Below are 19,978 nucleotides of genomic sequence, written 5' to 3' on the forward strand. Positions count from 1 at the left end.
TCAGAAAGAATATATGCACCCCTATGTTCAAAGCAGTGTTACTTACAATAGCTAAGATCTAGAAATAGCCCGAGTGCCCATCTGTAGATGAGTGGATAATAAGCCTCTGATATATTTATACAGTGGAATACCCTTCAGCTGTAAGAAAAAAAGCTCTTGCCCAACCTGTGTGGCTCAGCTGGTTAAGCATTAACCCAGGAACCAGGATGTAATGGTTTCATTCCCAGTCAGGGCACATGCCCAAGTTTAAGGCTTGATCCCTAGTAGGGGGTGTGCAGGAGGCAGCCAGTGATTATCTCTTATCCATATTTCTATCCCTATCTCCCTCTCCCTTCCTCTCTCTGAAATCAATTAAAATTATTCAAAAAAGCAGAAGCTTTTACCCTTTGAGACAGCATAGATGGACCTGGAGGTTATTATGCTCAATGCAATGAGCCAGTCAGAGAAAAACAAGTATCTATGATCTCACTTATATGTAGAATCTAATGAACAAAATAAACTGACAAATAAAACAGGTCCAGAGACATGGATACATGGAACAGCCAGACAGATCTCAGAGGGCAGAAGGGGTTGCGGGGGGAAGGAACAAGGAGATTAACCAAAGAACTTATATGCACATGCATAGCCCATGGACACAGACAATAGTGTTGTGAAGGCCTGGGTGGAGTGGGGGCTGGGTGGAGGGGGACAAAAAGGGAGGAATGGGGAACATCTGTAATAGTGTCAACAATAAAAAAAGAAATGTTTGCTCCTGTGTTGTGCCCACACTCTCTTCCCAGGCTCAGTCCATCCCGCTCTTACTTACCCCTTGTGACAGCAGCACCTGCTGGGCCCAGCCAAGCCTGTTGGTTTTCACTCCATAAAAGGGAATGTGTTTGTCCGAGGCCTCACCCTAGTTCTGTCAGCAGAGGGCGGCAGAGAGACTCCGACGGATGCAGCCAACTGTTCCCAAGGAGACAAAAATCAAGTCTCAGCTTTGTCCTTAAGGGACCAGGCAGGGCTGTGGCTTCTGTGCTCTGGCCCAAGGGCTCGTTGGGCAGCTCCCTGTCTTGTTTTGAGGCCAACTTCAGGGTTTCTAATCACTACTGATCCTGCTACCCAGGTCCCTAGGTGGCCCCAGGGGAGCAGCTGTGGTCAGTGCTGGGACTGGGGACATTCTGGAGGGCCGGGTCTATAGGCATCCAGACTCACGCTGTCTCAGCTGGCCAAACCTGCATTTGCCTGGAAATGTTGGCAACGCGATTTTGTTTAAATCTTTTCTCTTACATTTTCCATTCCTAAAACAAATGCTTCTTTTATTTATTTATTTATTTTTTAATAGGGGTTAGATCAGCCCACACTCCAGTCAGCCTCCTCTTTCTGTTGTCCCCCTCAAAGCAGACTGAGTTGGGGTCTTCGTCCCAGGCCCCATGGTTCAGTCTGTGGGCCCTCAACCCTCAGGCACAGTGGGACAAGGCAACTGAGTGCTGGTCTGGGCCTGCGTGGGAGGTGGGGGATGCAGCCTCGGGAAGGAGGGGCGGGTGGGGTCCGTGGAGACTGCCCAGAGCCGCAGGAGATGCCAGCTGAGTTAGCACAGCCGTTGCTTTTCCTCGCCCCCTTTTCCCTCTCCTTGGCACCCGCCGTCTGAAACCTAGGTCAGCACCCACATTTCACAGGGCGCACACCCACGGTCCAGCCCCTGGAATGCCGATGCCCAGGCCGCTCACCGCTCTCTGCCATCTACGTTTTGTTCTCCATTTGCTAAGATTTCAAAGCCCACACCTAAAATCACATGCATGGGTCAGGGGAGGCCATGGAGTTGGGGGGAGAGGGGGACATCCTTATAATCCTGGTCACTGCTGTGGCCTTGGGGTTCCTGGATCAGCCGACAGGGAGCAGGCAGGGGTGCAGTCTTGTTTTATGTGGGAAGGGAGGGAAAGGCTCAACATCATCAGGCCCAGCCTGACAGCGCTCCGTGGCTTTTGCGTCTGGCGTCTAGAGGCCGTGAGAGCTCTCTCGGAAATGGTGCTCAAGCCGAAACCTGTTTGGCTCAGTGGATAGAGTGTCAGTCTGTGGACTGAAGGGTCCCAGGTTCGATTTCTGTCAAGGGCATGTACCTTGGTTGCGGGCACATCCCCGGTGGGGGGTGTGCAGGAGGCAGCTGGTCGATGTTTCTCTCTCATCGATGTTTCTAACTCTCTATCTCTCTCCCTTCCTCTTTTTTTTTTTTTTTTAAATGGTTCTCAAGGTGGGGAAGGAGGAGGGAGGGGCGGGGGGATGGAAACGACCACACTCCTGCCTCTCAATATGCATCGTGGGCTGAGCTCTCGAGAGTGTGTGGAAATGCTCTTCCCATGGGCTCCGCTGGGCGCTCTCGCTGGCAGAAATAATGGCCCGGCAGGTGCTCCCGCGATGAGAGCAAACGCAGGCCCCGCCCCACTCCGCAGCATCCTCCTCACGGGTTTCTATAGTTGGAAGGAAGCAGAGCCCATAGGAAACACGCTCCCTCCCGCTCCCCCGGCGCTGGGTGTGCTCCCAGCGTCAGGTGCGTCCCCTGGAGGAGAGCTTTCGGGCACAAGCGGTGCCTTTTTCCAATTTATCGAGCTATGAATTCCTCCATCGTTTTGCCAATCTCTCTCTGGGGGCTCGTTAAAGCTGATCAGCTGAGTAAATAATACAGAACGAGGACAAAAGGGATCAACAGTAAAATACTAAGAAAGCCGCGTTGGTGCCCACTTATCACCGGGTTCTTCACGCCTCACACTTGAGCTCTGGGGGGAGGAAAACACCTTCGTTCTGCAAGTCAAACAATTGCAACAGAAAAAGATCGATTTCCAGAAGACAAAGAGAAGCGTACTGGCCCTAGCCAGCATGGCTCAGCGAATACAGCACCGGCCTGTGGACTGAAGGGTCCCAGGTTCAATTCAGGTCATGCCGAAGTTGTGGGCTCGATCCCCAGTAGGAGGCAGCCAGTCCATGATTCTCTGTCACCGTTGATGTTTCTGTCCCCTTCTCCCTTTCCCTTTCTCTCTGGAGTCAATAAAAATATATTTTAAATAAATAAAAATAAATGTAAGAAACATGCTGTATACAGTGCTGTGTGGTGAGTGGAGAAGTTGCAGTCAGACCTGCATGCCAGCAATTTCCCTTCTGGCCGGCCCCACACCAGTAACCGGCAAATGAGACTCAGACACGCACTCCTGTGAGCACAGGGCCCAGGACGGAGGCAGAGTGGCGCTCCCGGGGAGCCGGAAGGAGCCGGGGCTGGATTCCCTCCCTGCAGGAGCTGTGCTTCTGACACTGTGGCTGCTTCCGGCCCTTTCTCTGCACCGTGGGCTGCGGGGATGAGTGACTGGCGGGGGTGATGCTGAGCCACGGAAGTCAGCAGGGAGCAGGGATGACTCAGCTCCTTCCCTTCGGCATCGGGCCCTGAAGGCGCTTGCTGCCAGGTGACGGGTGACGCACACCTGTGCGCCCAGGGTTCGGGCACCTGGTGGTGGAGGAGGAGCTGGGCCGGCCCCCGGGGGCGGGGCGGGGGGGGGGCAGCAGCGCCGCCTCCCCGCTTGCTCCCGGGCAGCTCCACCAGGGTTTCCCTCAGTGACTCTGCGTGACGTGGGTGGGGCCCACGGGCCTGGTTTCAGCATCAGCGTGACACTGTGAGTCCCATCTGAGAATCAGGGATGGGCCAGTCCAGCGTGCCACCTCCTCCCCGGGGAATAGGAAGGGCAGCGGGTGGTGCCCACTGTGGGTCTGTGCGGAGCATGGGCAGGGAGGGCCCAGCAGTTTATGAGCTGCCCCACCCCAGCCCGGTTCCTGCACACAGCTCCTGCCCACTCTGCCCCACAGCCAGCAGCCAGGCCACGTGGAGAGGAGAGGATTTTACTTCCCCCAAATCTACACCAGCACTGTCCTCTTGAAATGCAACGTGAGGCACTGGTGTAATTTCAAATGTCCTAGTAGCCACATTTTAAAAAAAGTAAAACGAAACAGGCTTCACTAATTTTAATGTTTTTAAAAAATATATTTTATTGATTTTTTACAGAGAGGAAGAGAGAGAGAGATAGAGAGCTAGAAACGTCGATGAGAGAGACAGATTGACCAGCCGCCTCTTACACAGCCCCTACTGGGGATATGCCCGCAACCAGGGTACATGCCCTTGACCAGAATCAAACCCGGGACCTTTCAGTCTGCAGGCTGACGCTCTATCCACTGAGTCAAACCGGTTTTGGCTAATTTTAACATTTTAATTACCCAATACATCCCAAATACTGCCACTTCATAGGTAATGCATATAACTATCATCAATGCAGTCTGTTATTTTTCTTCACGCTCACCTCAGAGAGCCAGTGCTTCCCGCCTCCCACACCTCCCATCTTCTCAGGAGCCTGCAGCGCCTCCCCGTGGGCTGAGCCCATGTTGTCCACGTCGCTCTCGATGGTCCTAGATCGTCTCAAATCACAGCCCACAGCCAACAGAGCTGTCTCCTCACCAAGCAAAGCGTGGCCCACTGAGAGCGGGGCTGAGGCAGGGTGAGGCCGCAGGCAGGGCCAAGCTGCTTGGAGATACGCACGTAGGAAATAAAGAGTGACCGTGTGCAGGGGAGATGTGATTTACAGGCAGAAATAGGTTTTTCTGTAGGAAAGCAGTGCGCCTACATGTGTGTGCATATAGGTGTGTATGTTCAAGCATGAGCATGCACATGTATGTGTGTATACTGTATCCATGTGTGTACATGTTTGTGCATGCGCGCACACACGTATCTATAGGCATGTGTTTAGGCATACACACATGTGTGCAAGTGTTTTCATGTGTGTGTGTGTGTAAGTGCATGTTTGTGCACGTGTGTGGGGGCATGTGAGAGAGAGAGAGAGATGAAATGTGAAGGGAATCCACATTGACAGTATTTTCTATTTATTTCTGCAACCAAACAACACTGGGAAAAGGCATTGCACTGTGTGAGGCCACTTTAGGGGACAGTGCACGGCAGTGACCAGCAATGCCCAGGGCGCTGTGCACTTCCAGCTTGAGGGTCCTTGCTGCTCCGTCTGGGCAGTGAGACGCCTTTACTCTGTGGTTTAATGTCAAACTGCTGTGTTGCTCAGGCCCGGGCCTGGGCTTGGGGGTAGGGGGGCAGCTCCTTCTGTGAGCGGTTCCCAGTGCCAGGATCAGCCTCCCCTCTGCCAACGCAGGGAGGGAAGCCTCAGAGCCCGGGGAGCAGCTCCAGCCTCAGCCCCATCCCAAGAGTGTCAGCCCGCCCAGCCCACACAGGGACCATCTCTGGGGGGAAGATGCCGTCAGTCCACCAAGCACACCCTCCTCTCTGAGCACTACCCCCATCCCCACCTCCCAGACCGCGCCCAACGAGCCACGTTTGATTATGCATCACCTGAGGGGGGGGGGGGGAAGGGGGGGGAGAGGGGGAGAGAAACAGACCCAGAGACAGAAGCAGAGAGAGAGGCAGAGCAAGAAAGGCAGAACCAGAGAGAGAGAGAGAGAGAGAGAGAGAGAGAGAGAGAGAGAGAGAGAGAGAGAGAGAGAGAGAGAGAGAGAGAGAGAGAGAGAGAGAGAGGCCAAGAGAGACAGAGACAGGGTCCTGAAGGCCGTGTGCGCAGCCCCCAGGGCAGCCCCCGCCGCAGGGCGGCCGCTCAGAGGGGCGGGCTGCCGGCTCACGTGGAAGCCTCGTCCCTCCCCCGCGTGGGCGCCTCCCTCTCCTCTCTGCCTCCGGGGAAATGGGGCTTCTGCAGACCGATTTCAATGGCGGAATTTCTGATTCACCGGCACGGAGCCCTCAGCGCGGCTCTAAAAACGGCATCCCAGGGGCTGGCTCAGGGGTGCGGAGCAGCTGGAAGGCTCGCTCCTGCCGAGGAGGAAGGAGTGATTCAGGCTCCCGGGGGCTGGAGAGGTTTGGGATGGACGCCTGGAGCCTGGTGCCACGGCCGGGCTGCTCCGGCCCGGGGCCGGGGAGAGGAAATCCCACTGCAGTCTGCTCACCTACCCCGGGGAGGAGTGCACGTCTAGGGGCGGTCAGGGGTCTGTGAGGCTGCGTGCCCTCGCCTGCCTTTCGCTGGGGCAGCCTCTTCTTGGATGCCGAGAGGACACCTTGCCTTCAACCAAAGAACCGGAGCAACACCTGGGCTCTTGAGACAGCCCGCTTTAATCAGGGCCCATGGGGGCGTGGCGTGCGCGGGGCTTCCCTCCACGCAGAGCTGAGGGCGGCGTGGATGCGAGCGGTTGACTTGGGAGGTGGACCTGGAACAGCCCGTCGGGGAGGGGCAGGCAGGGGCACACCAGGCCCCCAGAGCCTTGTCCAGCACTGGACAGTGCAGGCAGGCCCAGGGGTTGCCTGGGAGAGGAATCTGGGGTATTTCCCACCTTCCATGCAGGCGTACCCCTGCAGCCCAGGGGACCAGAGGGAGATGCTGGTGCGGCCACAATTCAGGCGGCCACAGGCGGCCAGTCTGCGCCATTCAGCCATCTCCACGGCCTCGGGCCAGACCAGCGACCTTTCCAGTCTGGGCCACAGGAAGGGGGTGTGCCCTGCAGCTGTCTGCTGAGCACCCGGGGGCTGCGATGCTTGGGATGCCTGGGCGCCGCTGGGAGGATAAGTAAAGGGGCGACATGTCAAGGGACCCTGAATGGCAGGAAGAGAGTGCGATTGGAACCGTCCCTGTGGCACAGGTCTGCACGTGGGGGCGGGGTGGTGGGCTCCCCAGGGCACACAGTGCCCAGCTGACACCATCTCCCTCAACAAGAAGAGCTGCTTGGCGCCCGCCTCCCGCCCCGGAGCCCAGGCCGTGGACCGCGTGGGCTCTGAGTGCATCCCTGGCTGCTTGCCAGGCCCGGAAAGAGCTGCTGATGGCTGAGGTGGGTCAGGCCACACCTAACTCCTCAGTAACCCGGGGCTGAGCTGTCTCTCTGGGCTGGCCTGCCTCGGGCCTGGCCCAGGGACTCTGGCGAACTCGGCTGGGTCTGTGAGCTTTGATTTCCCAGGGAAGAGGGCATATCTTTCTGAACCCTCCAGGCTGTGGGACACCTGGACGAGTTTTGTGCCTGCGTCCGGGATCGACAGCTGCTGGCTTGGAATTAAGTCAAAGGCAGAAAGTTGTGCTCAGGCCTTCTCACGACCCCACGTTAAGTCCTGGGCGCTCACTGACATGCAGGTTCCCGGGCCGCTGTCGAAAGGCCCGCTCTGTGGATGAGCAGCAGCCTTCCTCTGAGAAGCAAAATGCAAATGGCACCTTTAAACCAGAGGAGCTGCACTGGAAAGGGCCAAAGATCAAAGACAGGGTTCACATTCAGGAGTCAGGGCTCCTGGTCAGAGCTGGAGGATGTACCCTGTGCCCTGGCCCCGCTCTTGGGGGGCCTCACAGGTGGACTTTGTCCCCCCTGCCCCAGCACCGCACCTGTAGCATCACCTCACCTCCCACAGGCTCTCCAGGACTGAGAAGGTTTACTTCCCAGTGCTGGAGCCTTCGCGCCCACTGGGCTGCTCAGACGGGGAGGGCTGGGGCCGGGAGGGGTGCACAGAGCAGCGGCGCTGCCTATCCGCCCAGGCTGGCTGCTGGCCCCCCTCCGCACACCAGCGGCCACGGAGCCCGGCCCGCGTCTGCTGTGCCAGAGACGCTCAAGGTCCAGGCTGCATCATGAGGAAAAGAACGCACGGATGACACGATGGCAAACTGGAGAAGGAAGGTGAGGTTAGTAGCTGTGGCACCTGATGTGGCCTCGCTCCTGTTCCCGTGGAACCTGGTGTCAGGCCCACACCCCGCTAGCCAGTGCGGAGACCGGGGACACTGAGTTCAGAGGACACGTTCGCAGTTAGGATCCCACGGCTGATGCGCACGGCCAGAGACGACGATGGACAGAGGGCCCTGCCATGGCAAAGCACTCCATTCTGAAAGTGCTGCCAAGGTTTCTTTCCTGCGCTTTCACCAGGTCCCCTCATAAGCTCTTTCTGCACAAACCTTCTTGTCCGGGTCGTGTTTTAGTATGACTTTGAGAAGGAAGTCCGTTGGATTTGCACAGGTTTTTAAAATCAGGCCACTTACATCCCTTGGGATGAGAGACCCACAGGCACTGTCTGTGTGTGGGGCTCCGTAGCTGAAAGCGGAGCTCCGTGGCGGGGGCGGGGCCCCGTGGTGGGGGGCGGGGCCGTGGCGGGGGCGGGGCCCGTGGCGGGAGGCGGGGCTCCGTGGCGGGGGCGGGGCTCCGTGGCGGGGGGGGGGGCCTCCGTGGCGGAGCCAGCTGGGCAGGCAGACCTGCAGGCTTCACCACTGACTCTTCTGACTTTGGTCTCTGAGTTCACGCCTCCTGAGTGAAGCTCACGACTTGATTTCTATCGATTCTTTTGCAAATGAAAACGAAGAAGTTCAAGAGACTAAATATTTACGGTATGTGAATCCGCGTTTCTTATTGTTATCTTTAAAGACTCAGGGAATTGTTCTTGCCTGTGGGTTGGTCTCAGGGGTGTGGGAAAGCAGCGCAGTGATGAGATGCCAGCCAGGAATGTGGCACTGTTCATCCCTGGTCCACTCCTGCCACCCTCCCCAGCTGTGGTGTAAATTTAAATTGGGGCAAACACTTAAGAAAGAGCTTCCACCCAAACCTCCTATGGAGCCAGGGCCAGGGTAGGTGCCCAGGGTCTGCCTCAGGGCACCAAAGCATCCTGAGAGGAAGAGTAATAATTGTGCAGAACTTCTAGCCTCCTCGCTGTTCACAAACGTTCATGGCAGCCAGAGGCCACAGAGCCAGCGTTAGGTCTTCAGGGCTTGGGTGTGATCCTCTCTGCAGCGCCCACGTCACCTGGGAGCTGTGAGAAATGCAGACGCCCAGGCCCCACCGCCCTGGGCCACCATGGCCAGGTAAGGTCCGCAGTGTGGCCAGGTGTGCCACTGCTTCACAAACACAGTGATGGGGAAGGAGCGCTGTGGGCAGGGCTGGCTCCTCTCCCCTCTCCTCCTCCCTCTCACCCCTCTCTTGTCCTAAACCCTTCCCCCATCCCTCCTCTTTCTCTCCTCTCTGGAATCTGAGCAGCCTTGGGCTCCGCCTTCTATTTTAGGTAAAAGATCCCACATCTCATAACAGCCCCCTCACGCACTGCACTGCCCTTTCCTTCTGCACCAGGAGCTACTGGGGCAGTGTTTTCTCTCCCGTTCTTGTTTTCCTCTTTCTCAGTACTTGGGTATTTCAAGCGCTGATGCCATGGGGGATCATGCCTGATCTACTTTCAACAAACAAATAATTCAGCCCTGGAGGAAAAGGCGATCTTAAAGGAAGGGATGGCAGATGGGCTTTTGTCCTCTGAAGAAACCCTCCCAGCCTGAAACCAGAGGTGCTTTCTGCCCCTGTGGCCACAGGCAGGGGGAGCAAAGGCCATGAGTGAAGGTCCGGAGACAGGGTCTCTGTTGCTTCTCTGCAGAACAGAGACTGGGCCCCAGCCTCGCTGTGTCTCCACCTCCTCTGGTGGAAGTCACTCATCAGTCTGCGATCAGTCCTGAGGGCACAGGGGCAGGATCGGGGCTCAGATCTCAGAGCTCCCCGCTGCCCACCATCTGGAAGCCCCACACCTTAGACCAGGGGTCTTCAAACTACGGCCCTCGGGCCACATGCAGCCCCCAGGGGAGTCTGATCCTGCCCGCCAGGTTTTTTGGGCAGTGAGCGCAGCCAAGGTGTTACAGTAGGAATTAGTAGTTCATATAGTCCGGCCCTCCAGCTCTCTGAGGGACCGTGATCTGGCCCCCACTTTAAAAAGTTTGAGGACCCCTGCTTAGACGATCCACACCCATCACTGATGCCCTAGTGTGGGCAGAGCCCTGTCTGGGGTGTACTCACTCCCGGTGAGGTTACTCACCAAAAGGGAGATTATCTGACGGCCGGTCTACCTGGGCCCCTGGACAGGGACCGGCTCTCTCTGTGCTCACAGAGACCGGGAGGGTGAGGGGCTGCACGGGCCAGCTTGTCCCTGGGGACAGCAGCCAATACTCTGCTCCAAGTGGGACAGGAAACTCTACCCCTTCCCTTTTCTGTCTTGGCTGGAACATGGCAGCCATGACCTTCACTGGCCACCCGTTCCCCTCCTTCCGCCTCCCCAGTTTCCAGTACTTGAGACCGAAAGGAGAGGGAAATCGCTATCCAGAGCGGAGGGACAAGGACCAGCCCCGTGGCAGTCACCCTGCCCGGGTCAGAGGCCAGGGAACTCCCATCCCACCCTCTCCCCGCGTTTAATAAAACCTCCCACCCAGACCCCACTGACGCGTCTCGTTCTCTGAGGCCGCCCTCCCCCACTTCTCGAGAGTGCGATGGCTTTAATTCAGTGACTGTGCTTCTCGAAGTCTTTCTGACACTCTCCCAGTCCTCTTGTTCCGAGATAAGAACCGGATTGGGCTGAGGCCTCGCTGTGCGGCTTCTCAGAAACACGGCCTTCCGGGGTTGGGAGGTCACGGAGGCCAGCTCCTTCCACTAGTGAGCCCCTCCAAGCCGGAGGAACCCCCTCCTCTGAGGTGGCCAGACGCTTTTGGCGGGACAGTCCCGATTTTTAATAATTTGTCCCGCGTCCCGAGGCGTTTTAAAAAAGTCCGGATTTTCTCGGTCCTCTCCTCGCCCTCTCTCTTCTCTCCCCTCCCAAGACTCCGCTCTTCCCTCTGGGCACCTGTGGGGTTGTGAAAAACAAAAAACCCCAAACAAACAAACAACAAAAAAGTCTGGATTTTTGGAAAGAGTGCACGACGAGCTAGGGAAGGGGGTGGGGTGGGGGGAAGAATGGGAAGGGAATATATGGTTTTGGGCGGCCATGTGGCTATTTAGCCGGGATATGAGTTTTATATTATTTCTGTTAAATTTATAATGCTAAACTTTAATAATAACAAATAATTGTTGAGAACTGATTACCGAGAACTGCTTATCAAAGTTCGCATTGTTGGTCAGTTGTTAGAATTCCACCACCATTGTTTGGACTTAATGAACAATGGCATTTTTTGGGACTGGAAACGACGAAAACATTTTGTACCTGTCTCTCAGACGACACACATCGTACTGCGTGCTAGTAAGCTAGTTAAACAAGTGATGTTATTACAAATCAGCTATTCAGATAATTTAGGTAAGTAATTTATTTATTTATTTCATAAATACATAAATTTTCTTGAATTTAGCGGACAGTACTCGTATTATTTATATTGTATAGTGGCAGCAAAAAGTCTAGTTGCCAGCCTTGAAAGTGACACAACTATACATAATTTTTATTTACTTATTATATTAATAAATTGTACTTAGGTTGAAATTTAAAAATATATATTACAATACTATTTTTTGTGTTCTATGAAAATTTTTGTTGTTTCATATAGACCAAATTTTTTATCAAGACCCCCCCCACCCCCCCTCCCCCCGTCAATGGTGTCCCGCTTTACCAATGTTAAAGTCTGGTCACCTTACCCGCCCCCGCCTCCGCAACCAGGCACCCCTTCCCCTGAGAGCCCCCGTCACCTCTGCTTCTCACACGCTCCTGCTTTTGAACTGTCCCAGTTCCCCTACTCTTTCTTTTCTTTTTAAAATTTAAATATAATTGGTATATCCTATTATGTTAGTTTCAGTTTGTGTCCTATATAGTGATTTGGCAATTTTATAACTTACAGTGTGATAACCCCACTAATTCTAGTAATCTCTGTCTCTGTGCAAGCCTATCCCAATATTATTACATTGTTGACTTTATTTCTCTTCTCCTTTCCACCCCTCCCCTCTGATAACCATCCTTTAGGTCAGTGTTTCCCAACCTTCTCTCATGATGAGAATCACCTGGTGGAGTTGTTAAAACACAGATTCCTGAATCCCAACTAAGAAGTGCTAATCTAGAATTTTTGAGAACATATAGGTAAAATTGCATACCTAACTTAGTGCTCTGTATATAAAATCTATCTTAGAGCACTAGTTAAGTATACAATTTTACCTATATGTTCCCAAAAATTCTAGTTTAGCACTTCTTAGTTGGGATTCAGGAATCTGTGTTTTAACAACTCCACCAGGTGATTCTCATCATGAGAGAAGTTTGGGAAACACTGCTTTAGGTCTGTTTCTATTTTGTTTGCTTGTTTGCTTATTTATTTGTTTAAGACTAGAGGCCCAGTGCACGAAATTTGTGAAGGGGGAGGTGTCCCTCAGCCTAGCTTGCACCCTCTCCAATCTGGGACCCCTGGAGGGACATGCCTCTCACAATCCAGGACACCTGGCTCCCAACTGCTCGCCTGATTGCCCCTAACCACTTCTGCCTGCCGGCCTGATCACCCCCTAACCACTCCCATGCCAGCCTGATTGATGTCTAATTGCCCTGCCAGCCTGTTGGTCCCCAACTTCCCTCCTCTGCCAGCCTGGTCACACCTAACTGCCCTTCCCTGAAGGCTTGATTGCCCCCAACTGCCCTCCCTTACAGGCCTGGTCCTTCCCAACAGCCCTCCCCTGCTGGCCATCTTGTGGTGGCCATTTTGTGTCCACATGGGGGCAGGATCTTTGACCACATGGGGGCAGCCATCTTGTGTGTTGGAGTGATGGTCAATCTGCATATTACTCTTTTATTAGTTAGGATAGAGGCCTGGTGCATGGGTAAAGGCCAGCTGGTTTGAAGGGTGTCCCAGATCAGGGTGGGGGTTCCCTTGGGGCATGGGGCAGCCTGGGTGAGAGGCCTGTGGTGGTTTTCAGGCTGGCCACGCCCCCCATCCACCCAAGTGGAGGCCCTGGTATCTGGAATTTGTTTATCTTCTACAATTGAAACTTTATAACCTGGACTGGAGCTAAGCCTCCTGCTCACTCCGTGGTGGCAGTCATTTCTGCTGGAATTTACCTTCTATAATTGAAACTTTGTACCCTGGAGGCCTGGGTCTGCCAGGGTGTGTGGAAAGCTTGGCTTTCTCCATTGCCAGGGAAACCCAAGCCTCCCTTCTGCTTTCTGTGGCCACAGCCATCTTGATTGGGGTTAATTTTTATACTTGCTCCTGATTGGCTGGTGGGCATGGCTTGTGGGCATGGTATGTGGGTGTTAGCAGAGTGATGGTTAATTTGCATATTACTTTTCATTAGATAGGATTCCTTAAATGAAACCATGTGGTATTGGTCTTTTTGTGCTACTTATTTCACTAAGTTAATACCCAGTAGGTCCATTCATGTTGCAAATGGCAAGGTTTGTCCATTTTTGGCTAAAGAATACTCCTGGGCACGGGGGACCATCGGTGCTGGAGGAAAGGTGAGCCCAGGTCAGAGACAACAGCTCCCCCTGCCGTGCTGGCTGGCTCCCCTGTGCTCTGACCCGATGCCCGGCCGGTGCCTGTGGTTGACCTGGATGGAGCAGGTGGTCATCTCCGGCAGCTTTGCCTGCACCCACCCCTCTCTCTGCGCTTCAAACCCCGGTCCGCAAGGCAGCCAGAGAGATTGTCTTCAGAATGTGAATCAACCCCATCCCCTGTAACACTGAGACCAGACCCGCAGCTCTCAGTGTGTCTAGAAGGTTCTCAACAGCCGGTTCCCTGGGTCCCTGGCATCTCCCCCACCCGTCCCTGACTGTGGTCCCCTCCCCCTCTGTCCTCCCAGCACTGCCCTGGCCCTAGCTCTCCCACAGCTCCTCCCCACTTCAGATGTCACCCCTGAAATGCCCCTGCCCCAACATCCCTCCGGGTCCCCTCCAGCTTCTCTGAATGAATAAGAACCCCCAGGTCTTATCTGCCCCCTGGAGGCTCAGCTCTGTCACCCCACATCTGTGCAGTTGAGGGCAGCTCAGTGCAGAAACTCACTTGCGTCTCTTCTCTCTCTCTCTCTCTCTCTCTCTCTCTCTCTCTCTCTCTCTCTCTCTTTAAATATATTTTATTTTTTGTTTTGGTTTTTGGGTTTTTTTTACAGAGAGGAAGGGAGAGAAATAGAGAGCTAGAAATATCGATGAGAGAGAAACATCGACCAACTGCCTCCTGCACACTCCCCATTGGGGATGTGCCCGCAACCAAAGTACATGCCCTTGACCGGAATCAAACCTGGGACCCTTCAGTCCGCAGACCGACGCTCTATCCACTGAGCCAAACCGGTTTTGGCTCAACTGAGTCTCTTTAAATTAAATCTCATTAAGTCTCTTCAGCCCCCGAGGAGCTTTTCAGAGATTGTGTCAACCTCAGCCACCTGACACGCCTCAGTTTCCGCCCCGAGGGCTCCGGGGGAGGCTCCCATGTCACCTGGCTCACTCACAGCTACCTGAGTCACCTGGCCAGGGGCCCGGGTGCCTGAGCTGCCTGCAGCCTTTAATTAACAGCCAGCCTGCCCGGCAGCCCTGGCCTCCCGGTCCGGTGAGCAATGAGCGGCTATGGACAGAATGTGCACGCCTCAGGCAATTTCAAATGTTCTGGTGGCCACACTTAGGGAGTACAAAGAAACAGGTGAAAGTAACTCTAGTAAAATATCCTATTTAAACACCACAGCCATGATATCATTTCAACAGGGAAGCGACGTAAGATTATCAGTGAGACCCTGCATGTCGTTTTCATTCAAAGTCTTGGAAACCCGGTGTTTTATGCTGACAGCGATCTCACTTAGGATCACCGTGTTTTATGCCCCAGGCCCTTGTATGTCCCGCTGGCTGGGCTACTCAGGGCCCATCGCTGCTAAAAGGAAGGCGTGGAGGTGAAGATGTTGTACGTCCAGCCTACCCCTGCCGTCTTAGCCGTAACTGTCCCCTGCCCCTGGCCCCGGAGTCTATCTCCCCAGGCGCCCCCCTTTTCCCATCCCCACGTCTGCCCCTTCGCCCCCAGAGCGTCACCCAGCAGGTCTCGCTCCACCTCCCTGTGGGTGTGGACAGGTGCCAGGTGAGGACTGCCAGCGCCCTGAGAGGTGCTGCCCGATGGGGACCCAGCCTGGCAGGCAGTGGGCCTCTGAGCGGCAGCGGCTGTGTCTGTTCCTGTGAGCAGCACAGCCCGGGGCTGCTGGGCACCTGGCACCCGGTGGGAGCACGGAGAAGGCCTGTGGAGCTGTCGGGAGCTCCCAGACGCCAGGGCACCGCGGCATCTTCACCTCCACGCTTCCCTTCTGCAGGGGGCCTGCAGTGGCTGTTTCAAATGCACAGGCACATTGCAAATCCGGATGCCTTCCACACAGAGAGAAAGTTTGGTTTTCAAATCCATTCAAATTATCCTAAGTAATGACAACGGTTTGCATTCCCACAGTGTGCAGGGCTCCAGCCCCTCCACACGCTGTACCTGCAGAGGACAGTAGGGCGTCGTGCACTTCACATCTGCTCAGAGGGCAGATCTCATGGGGAGTGTTCGTACCATATAAAACTTTTTTAAATTAAAAGGAAATGTCCATGCTACAGGAAAAGGAAGGGAGAAATAAAATCCTATAGAATAAAAAGGTAATATTCAAATTGACCATCACTCCAACACACAAGATGGCCATCAGGGGAGGGCAGTTGTGGGTGATCAGGCCAGCAGGGGAGGGCAGTTGTGGGCGATTAGGCCAGCAGGGGAGGGCAGTTGGGAGGAACCAGGCCTGAAAGGGAGAGCATTTGGGGGCGATCAGGCCTACAGGGGAGGGAGGTTGGGAGGAACCAGACCTGCAGGGGAAGGAAGTTGGGGGCAACCAGGCCAGCAAGGCGGGGCAGTTAGGGGCAACCAGGCTGGCAAGTTAGGGCAGTTAGGGGTGACTGGGAAAGCAGGGGAGAGCAGTTGGGGGTGACCAGGCCTGCAGGGGAGGACAGTTAGGGGCAACCAGACTGGCAGGGGAGTGGTTATGGTGTGATCAGGATGGCAGGCAGAAATGGTTAGGGGTAATCAGGCAGGCAGATAGGTGAGCATTGGGAGCCAGCAGTTCTGGATTGTGAGAGGGATGTCTGACTGCCTGTTTAGGCCTGATTCCACTGGGCAGTCAGACATCTCTTGAGGATTGGAGAGGGTGCAGGCTGGACTGAGGGATACCCCCCTCACTGTGCATGAATTTCGTGCACCAGGCCTCTAGTCTTTGATAAAATCCCAATGTTAACTTTTTTTTTTTTTTTTTTATATATATATTTTATTGATTTTGTACAGAGAGGAAGGGAGAGAGATAGAGAGCCAGAAACATCGATGAGAGAGAGAGTCATCGACCAGCTGCCTCCTGCACACCCCCCACTGGGGATGTGCCCGCAACCAAGGTACATGCCCCTGACCGGAATCGAACCCGGGACCTCTCAGTCCCCAAGCCGACGCTCCATCCACTGAGCCAAGCCGGTCCCGGCCCAATGTTAACTTTTAAATGGTTGTAAAAGTGGCTCTCAATTTTTTCTGTTGCCTCTTGGTGCACTTTTTCACTGCTAAATGGGTTTTGAAAATGCATAGGAAGCACAGGAATGCATCTAAAGTCTTGGGAATGAGTTATGTGTGGCCACTTCAAGGATAAATCTGGGTTTACAGAAGTTATGTTTTCTAAAGCAAGTTTCACAGTAAGGTTTTTTTCCTTAAAATATATTCTAATTGATTTCAGAGAGGAAGAGAGATAGAAACATCCATGATAAGAGAGAATCATTGATTGGCTGCCTTCTGCACGCCCCCTACTGGAGATCGAGCCTGCAACCTGGGCATGTGCCCTTGACCAGAATGGAGCCCAGGACCTTTCAGTCCACAGGCCGTGCTCTATCCACCAAGCCAAATTGGTTAGGGCCACAGTAAGAGTTTTTGAAAAGATTTCATTTGGAAGTATGCAAAATCAGTGTTCTTGTTATCATGACTACGTAATTATAAAGAAAGTTTGAACTCCATGTCATGCCACCAAAGGCCCCCATTTGCCCTGTCTCCCCAAGAACCTCACCAATAACATGCTTGTCTGGGAGTGGAGGTCCCTGGGCAGCGCAATGCCAGCCTGGCCTCCTCGTCACCAAGTTCAGCCCCTGCCCCTCAGCCTACTAAATTGGCCTTTCACTTCTTCTGTGGTGAATATGCTTTTAAAAAAAAAAAAAATCAAACTTTTGTCCTGGCCGGTTTCTCAGCGGTTAGAGCAGGCCCAGAGGGTCTCAGCATGAACCTGGGTTGCAGGTTTGATCCCTGGCCCTGGTTGAGGTGCGTGTAGGAGATAGCCAATTGATGTGTCTCTCTCACATTGATGTTTCTCTCTCTTTCTCTCTCTCTCTCTCTCTCTCTCTCTCTCTCTCTCTCTCTCTCTCTCCTTTTCTCTCTCATTCTCCCCCTTCCCACCTTCCCTCTCTCCTTCTCTCCCTCTCTTTCTACCTTCTAACCTTCTACTCTCTCTGAAAACTCACTAGAAAAAATATCCTAGGGCAAGGATTAACCAAAAAGTAAAAATAAATATTCCAACTCCCATCTCTTAAATTCTGGAAGCAGAACCAAGCAGATGACTTAAACGGAGTTCTGTGCAGCGGGGCGCTCTTTCGAGCCTGTCTGCTCAGCTCTGCTCTCTCCTTCTGTCCTTCCCAAACCGCAGGTGCACCTGTGGCCCTGGGCCACCCTGGGCGGGTGGTGATCGCTCTGCCTCTCAGAGGAACAGCCCTGCAGGTGTGCGATGTCACTCCTCCACCTGCCTGGGTGCCGGGAGTGGCGAGAAGGAGCGTGACAGCCACCCACCTTCTCTCACAGCGGAGCAGAGAAACGTCTGTTTATTTGATGGCTTCTGAGGGGTAAGCACGTCCCTCCCGATGCCCACTGTCTGGGGGTCACTGAGATGACATTGTGGGGTGAGGGCAGGGGGACAGCGTGGAGCAATAGCACCGGCACTGTTCAGGTCAGTGTGCTCACTGTCTCACTGCACATGCAAACACAGTGTGACGTGTAAAATATATAAACACAGAGAGACAGCAAATTAAAGTGAAAGTGAACCTCTAGGTGTAAAAGTAGGAAACACGTGCGAGGTCGGATGTGCCCTGTAAGCCACCGAGGTAGTTTCACCGTAGACTCTACCGAACGGTCAGCGCCGTTGCTGCAGCTCTCAATGCAAACAGAGAGGAGGGACACTGTGCAGAAGGCAGTTCCCCTTGGCCATATTTTTGGAGAGATTACTGTTTAAATTTGGAATGAGGAGACAGTTCTGGGATGGTTCCAGGTACCCAGGGCAGGCAGCTGCCTCGACTCCTTTTTTGGAAGGAGGCAGAGGATAAATATAGGAAGCATAGGCCGCGCACAGGGCAGCCACAGATGAAGGGGAACTTGGACTGATCGGAGCCAGAGCTCAGGCAATCTTGCTTGGTCCTGGCATTTCTCTGTTGATCGTGACGAAGACTTGCGGGTACCCCCTGTGGTCTAACGGTTTGTAGGGGTAGGAGCCGTACAGGCAGGTGGTCCTGGAGTCTGAGTACAGATGGAGCAGAGAGCTGGGAGAGGCAGTGACCCCCAGGGGTCCGGATGAGGTCTGGGAGAGAGGTCTGGGTCAAGGCCACTAGCCCTGCTGTTGGGCAGAGGCCCAGGCAAGCAGGAGAGTGCAGGAGGAGCTGTCTGCATGAAGCCTGGCCACCCACTCGCTGCAGCATCACTGAGCCTGGGCTCAGGCTGCAGGGCCCCAGCCCGAGTGGCCGTCTCCACATCCCCAACACCTCTGTCTCCCTGTCTGTGTTTGTAAAGTCCAACGCAGCAGGTGTCTGCACCCCCAGCCCTTCCCTGCTGGAGGCATTATCCAGGGGGAGCCAGCAAACGATTGTGTCATTTCAGTGATTCTGCATGCAAATTAAATGCTCTGATGTTTGCATTTAAAACGGCATTGCACACTATGAAGGTGAATAGTAAAATCCATGCTAATCATTGGAATTTTTAGATTTTCTTACAACAGTTATAAATTGCAAATAAAAATATGGCTAGTTGAGAAAGAACGATGAGAGAAAGAAAAGCATGAAATGTAGCTTTCACATTTTTTTCCTGCCTTTGAAGGAAGGCTGTGCTTTCCCATGGAAGGAAGACATTATTCTGCAGAGGGAGACACACCCACAGCACACACTCATATGCACACGAAAAAGGGACAGAAGCTCGCTGTCCAGAGCTACAGATTCTCTCCTCATGCTCTGTAGGTGCCACTTTAAATGTCCTGGCGCCAATCTGAGGAGCCAGAGCACATCAGAGCCAACACGACTTGAACCACGGTCCCTGGGAAAGGAGCTTCTGAGAGACCAGTGTCGCCTAATGTTGCTTTCCAAGTGAAAAGAATTTTTATTTATTAAAAGAAGTCACACAGCCCAAGTGTCCATTGAAGCTTCGATGAACAAACACAAGCTAGTCTATCCACACAATGGAATGATAGTTAGCCTTAAAATGTCTGCAGCATGGGCCGGAGCCTGTTTGGCTCAGTGGATAGAGCATCGGTCTGCGGACTGAGGGGTCCCGGGTTCGATTCCGGTCAGGGGTATGTGCGTTGGTTGCGGGCACGTCCCCAGTGGGGGGTTTGCAGGAGGCAGCTGGTTGATGTTTCTCTCTCATCGACGTTTCTGGCTCTCTATCCCTCTCTCCTCCTCTCTGTAAAAAATCAATTAAAAAAAAATGTCTGCAGCATGGGTGGGCGTGGAGGGCATTATGGTGAGTGAAATAAGCCAGTCACAGAAGGACAAATGCTGATTGCACTTACAGGAGATAGTCAAGTTCACAGGGATAGAAAGTGGGGGCCGGTGGAGGGGGCAATGGGAGTTTGTTTAGTGAGGACAGAGTTTGAGATAGAAAGTTCTGTGGATGGATGGTGGTGATGGTTATACAACAATACATGTACTTAATGCTACTGAACCACACACAGTGCTTAAGATGGTAAATTTTCTGGCATGTGTCTTTTAGCATTATAAAAAACAGCAACACATACTCATTGCAAAAAACGAAAAGCAGACACCAGGAGAAGCTCTGGGTGGAAAGGTGTTCGGAAGGGCCCATGCTGGCACACTTAGATCTGACACCCCAGGTCCTGCCTGAAAAAGCCAAGGCCCTGGATTCCACAGAACACGAACCCTCAGCCTTCCTTGGCCCCGGGATCCCAGGCTGGGCGCTGGGGCTGCTGGAGATGCTGTCCCTACAGGAGAGGCTCCTGC

General features: G+C 53.8%; 1 protein-coding gene across 1 annotated transcript in view; it reads left to right on the top strand.

The window, feature by feature from the left end:
- Positions 1–8,787: 8,787 nt before the first annotated feature.
- Positions 8,788–19,978, top strand: part of LOC311617037 (uncharacterized protein) — a 35,861-nt gene continuing 24,670 nt past the window's right edge. Inside the window, exon 1 of the mRNA XM_084873167.1 lies at positions 8,788–8,840. Within this exon, the coding sequence (XP_084729293.1) occupies positions 8,833–8,840 (8 nt within the window). The 5' untranslated portion in view covers positions 8,788–8,832. The remainder of the gene's footprint in view (positions 8,841–19,978) is intronic.

The sequence above is a fragment of the Pipistrellus hanaki genome (genome assembly GCF_964339955.1).
Source record: "Pipistrellus hanaki genome assembly, chromosome: 1".
Classification (NCBI taxonomy): Eukaryota; Metazoa; Chordata; class Mammalia; order Chiroptera; family Vespertilionidae; genus Pipistrellus; species Pipistrellus hanaki.